The 5013-nt window shown below is 39.0% G+C and overlaps 1 protein-coding gene across 2 annotated transcripts; it reads right to left on the minus strand.

Moving 5' to 3' along the window:
* Window positions 1-1178: 1178 nt before the first annotated feature.
* LOC131162077 (probable isoaspartyl peptidase/L-asparaginase 2) lies at window positions 1179-2955 on the minus strand. 2 transcript variants are annotated; one of them, XM_058118210.1, is made up of 4 exons: window positions 2633-2955; window positions 2277-2510; window positions 2047-2133; window positions 1179-1945 (listed from the first exon to the last, which is right to left on the minus strand). In XM_058118210.1, the coding sequence occupies exons 1-4, from the start codon at window positions 2789-2791 to the stop codon at window positions 1445-1447; spliced, it is 981 nt and encodes a 326-aa protein (XP_057974193.1). In that variant the 5' UTR covers window positions 2792-2955; the 3' UTR covers window positions 1179-1444. The 2 variants fall into 2 exon arrangements, with proteins under 2 accessions (XP_057974193.1, XP_057974192.1); XM_058118209.1 differs by having other exon boundaries at window positions 2630-2894.
* Window positions 2956-5013: the final 2058 nt, after the last annotated feature.

The following is a 5013-nucleotide window of genomic DNA, read 5'->3' on the forward strand; positions in this document are numbered from 1 at the left end:
AGGAGAGAGAGAGACTGCGCAAAATAAAGGAGAAATTGAAGAGGGGGGGGGGGGCCTCCAGTTGCATCCTGAAGCTTGAAGCTTCACTATATATAATAATAATAATAATAATAATAATAATATTATTATTATTATTATTATTATTATTTAATTAATGTTAATAATAATATATTTTATTAATAAAAATAAAAATAAATTTTAATTATTTTTTTATTTTTTTTATAAATTTAATTAACTAAATAATTAATTAATTAATTATTTTTTTTTTTAGGAAATCACTCCACCAATCTTGTATAGCCATTTTTGGGGTTATTACAACAATTACCTTAATCAATAGCTACCCTTACTTGGAATTCAACAAGGTTAATTAATGAAAGGGGTAGAGGTGGCCAACCTTAGCTTTCCCCCATCTTATTAAGGCATAATAATTAATGAAAAATTAAAGTTAAGGGGTGCGGGTTGCCGGAGTGCCTTTCACGAGGTCAGGTATTCAAACCCTCCTGAGCTCGTTTCCGCCCTTGGACTCCTGAATTTACCCTTCCTTTAGAGTTGTAGGGTCAACTTCAAGGGACGCAAGATTAATCACGTGAATCGTAAAACGGACGCGTGGATATTCGGTGCGTAATCCAAAAAAAAAAAAAACAAAGAAATACAAAGCTTCTAGTACAAAAAATAGAAACAACCACTGAGCAGAAGAAATACCAACGGGGGCAACAGCTAGTTAACGTTGACACCAACCAAAGAATAATATTTAGGGGTCAATGAGAAAGCTAAATTCATTTGTGAAATTTTGTTGATTGGAAGATAGATATAGTTTTTGAAGATAGAAAGAAAATTTATTAAATTAATCTTAAATATGTTTCTCTTAAGCTACTACATTCTCATTGAAACTTAGGAGTACTAAATTCATCCTCTTTATAATTTCATAGGGTATAAAGATAAGTTAAATAAATTTTACAATTGTAATTAAGATTTGAAGTATGTCATTGAAGAGGGTGATTCAATCATTTTTTTTTTTTTTTTTATTCCTTCCCGTCCCGTTCTACAAATAAAATATAATGAGTGTAATGATTAGTTATAGGAGTTGAGATGAAAAAGAAAAAAAAAAAAAAAAATTGTAATTGGGGTAAAAACAAAAACAAAAGAAAAAGAGAAAGAGGACTAATTGCAGGTCATGGTTGAATTCAATGGTAAGCAAGTGGCTTTATATTAAATTCCCCAAAGGATGAAGAATGCAGAGCATGCAATCTCCACCATACAATGAAGCTGGTATACTCTAGGCCATCATTATTAACAGTGCAGCAGCCCAAATCACTACACCACTCGCCCCAAGTTACAACCCTACAGCACCCATTTCAGGCCGGATCTAATTAAAAAACCTAACCCTAAAAATTAAAAACCATCTTCCGAGTACATTATTTCTCTATTATTAATATTGTTGTCATTATTCCCAAATGCCCACTTCCATGAACCCATCTTCGGTGGCGCAGGCCCTGAACATTCCAGTGGTGTTAAACCCACAAGCAACTTCCCCATTTCGCGACACTGCGATCAGCCCCGCCTTCCCTTCGTCCAGCCTCTCCTTTATCACGAAATCCACCGCGTCCTGCAGCCCCAGTCCCTTGTACTCCATCACCGCCGCCACCTCCCGCGCCAGCGTCCCCCGTATGATGGCCTCCCCCTCACCCGTGCAAGACACCCCGCAGAGTTCGCACGCGTAAGTTCCCGCCCCGATGAGCGGCGAGTCCCCGATGCGCCCGGTCATCTTGTTCATCAGTCCCCCGGTAGAGGTCGCCGCCGCGCACCGCCCCTCGACGTCCACCACCACGCACCCCACCGTCTCCGGCGCGTACACGCTGATCGGGAGGCCGTTCATCTTCTCCATCGCCGCGGCGGCGCCGGCGCTGCACGTTTCCAAACCCACGGCTGGGATCCTGTAGTCAAACTGATCACAAAACGCACTAAATCAGAATCAGAATCAGAATCATACGGTAGCCCACAATGATCATGTGATGATCAGGGAATGGGGAGTGCGAACGAACGTACCATGATGGTGTTCGCTTCTTTGGCCAGTTTAAGCATTCCCACGTTTTCCTCCGTGATGAAGTAGTCGTTCCCTACGAGCTCCACACCCTAGACGAACCCGCGTGGCGACAAAAATAGCCAGAAAGCGAATTAAGGGACGAGATCGTCTGAATTGAATTAAAAACAGAAACAGCAAATGGACACGTACACGTGAATTCAAGCGGAATGGGAAACTGAAAGTGATTAAGTACCTGCTGCCTGGCAAAGTCATCGGCGCCAGAGAAGGCAAGGTAGGAATGGGGAGATTTGTCCATGACGAGGCGGGCGAGAGAGATGGGGTTCTTCACCGTGGTGAGGCCTGAAACGGCGCCGCACCGCCTCTTCGTCCCGTCCATGATGCTGGCTTCCATCTCCACCGTTCCATTCTCCGTCAGGGCAGATCCGCGGCCGGAGTTGAACAGGGGATCCGTTTCCAACTCTCGAACCTGCACACAACCACCCATCCATTTTAAAATTAACGAACAATCAATCTCAGAGGAAAGGAAATTAATTAATTGATTTTAAAAGGGTGAAAGGGAGTGTTGGGGGGGGGGGGGGGGCGTAAGACGAGTTCGACGACGTCGAGGGCAGGGAGGGAGGAGCGAAGGGCGGAGATGCCGAGATTGAGGCAGCGGGTGAGGAGTTGTTTGGCTTGCTCTTGGCGGTGGAGTGGGAGATTAGGGTCCACGCCAGCGCCACCATGCAAAGCAATTGCCCAACCGCCCATCCTTCTCTCGCTCTGGATCTGCGACTCTCTCTCTGTCTCCTTCCTTCTCTCTCGCTCTCTACGCCTCTTGATCTGGTGCGTGGGCGTGTGGGCAATGCCGCATTGGAGGGGGCGATTTATAGGCCCTCTCCCCGCGCCGGCCCACAGCCGAAGGACCCCATGAGTTGCCAAATTTTGTTAAAAAAAATATTTAATTTAATATAATAATATAGTTTAATATTTAATATATAATAAAGAAAAACGAAAACGAGTTTGGATTCCTTGAGCGCATCTTAGGAAGAGGAGTATCTCGGCGCCCCACTTGGTGGCCATAGATTCTGCCCCTGTCCACCACCCGACAAATTTAGCCCCACTCCTTCTTATTTTTTTACTTTTACTCTTTTAGCTTTTTCACTTGCGTTCCCACTCTTCCCCCACCCCCACGCCCACCCTCTAAAAATTTTACAAAAAAATATTAACTTGGCCGGAGATTTTAGTACTCGTTGAACTATCAAGAAAATATATCTTTTTAACATTTAGATTTACTGAGTAAATTTCTTAAATAGTTATTTAGAATGGATTATGTAGGTTGTTCAGCTCATAAAAGAGTCTTTACTATTTTTTTTAAGATTATTGAAAGCTCATTAGCTTTAAGCTACACAAATAAGGGTATCCATTTCTCAACATGCATCCCATACAACTTCCCCTATATTGGATCAATGAGATCTTTGTTCCCGAAAGCTCTATATGGAGTTAGAATTTGAGAAAAAAATAAAATACAAATAGAATAAGATAAAGAAATATAATTTTATAATTAAAAAATTAATAAAAACAAAATAAAAAATTAACGAGGACATGCGTCAAGCCCCCGGGCCAAGAATCTAGTACGATCTTAGTCCAAATGGATTGTGCGTAGGACTTCTAATCCAACACGAAGTCCAAGACATTTCTCGAGGATGTCAAGAGTCTGTGTGAATGCTCCTTAGGATGCTCACTTAGTACCCGTCAGGATATAGGAGGAGGTAGACTTGTAGTGATTTCGAAATAAATAAATAAATTAAATAATTATTATTTTTAATTAAATAATATAATAATATATTAATATACTAATATTATAATATATATATATATATATATATATAATCAATCCTGGAAGGTTTATTTCCTAAGAATCAGGCACCACTCTCTCTCATCACGCTCTCTCTCTCTTCTCAATTTCTTCTTCGATTCTCAGTTAATTGAAAAATGAAAAATATCACTGGGTTCCATTCATGGCCACCAACATTTTAATCTGAGTGGATTCGTGATTAGGGTATCTTAAGCACCGCTTCTAGGATAAGATAAATTCTCTCTCTCCTCAATTTCTCTCAAATCTTTAGCCACATCAACGATCGAACACCATCATGAGATCCTAACTTTGATCCTCATCATTTTCATCAGAACATATTTTTAATTTGCATTACCTAGGCACCATTCCAAAGGTTAGGATAAAGATAATGAAATTATATTAGTTAATTATTTTTAAAGTTTAATTAGTTATTGAGAGTGTGTGGGCCTAGGAAATGTTAAAATAATTGTAATTCTGAGGTTGAGTTGATTGAATTGGGAAAATGTGATTTTAGGGTTTTGAGTTTCGAAATGCCACGGGCTTGAGTTTTAGGATCTTCGCAGGAATTTTCTCAGTAAGCAGGTAAGGGGAATAAATTATAATAGATATTTTTGAGAAATGATTTAATTGATTTATCGTATACGAAAATGAAAATATGGTATATAGTTTTGGAAAACTCTGAAATGAATATTTTCCCTATGCTTATTATATTATGATTATCAATTAAAAAATTGTGTGGCATCAGGAATATGAAATAACAGTTTTATTATTGGGAATGTGGTTGATATTGAAATATGTGACATAGAGATATGATAATATGGAATACCCAAATATGTTTTTATTCATATGTGAAGTTATGGGGAACCCAGTTATGTTATATATATATACACGTCATGGTATGAGATTTATATATAAATGTGCTTTTACTAAGAAATGATGATAAATTGTGATATATAGAATATGTTTACACGGAAATGTTGAAATGAGATATGTATATAGATATGAGATGAGAATTATACAAAAAATGATGAAAATTACAGAAATGATGAAATGTGAACACAGAAATGTGGAAATGAAAACCCTAATGGACCATAGTATACAAAACATGGGTCTGTAGCTAGCATTACGTTAGTGC

Source organism: Malania oleifera, chromosome 8 (genome assembly GCF_029873635.1).
Source record: "Malania oleifera isolate guangnan ecotype guangnan chromosome 8, ASM2987363v1, whole genome shotgun sequence".
Lineage (NCBI taxonomy): Eukaryota > Viridiplantae > Streptophyta > Magnoliopsida > Santalales > Ximeniaceae > Malania > Malania oleifera.

Excerpts from the sequence above, each read along its gene's own strand:
- LOC131162077 (XM_058118209.1), bottom strand. The coding sequence starts at position 2,791 with ATGGGCGGTTGGGCAATTGCTTTGCATGGTGGCGCTGGCGTGGACCCT. Across the intron at positions 2,511-2,629 it reads TCGACGTCGTCGAACTCGTC|GTTCGAGAGTTGGAAACGGA; the intron begins TTACGCCCCCCC and ends GGTTGTGTGCAG. Across the intron at positions 2,134-2,276 it reads ATGACTTTGCCAGGCAGCAG|GGTGTGGAGCTCGTAGGGAA; the intron begins GTACTTAATCAC and ends GGGTTCGTCTAG.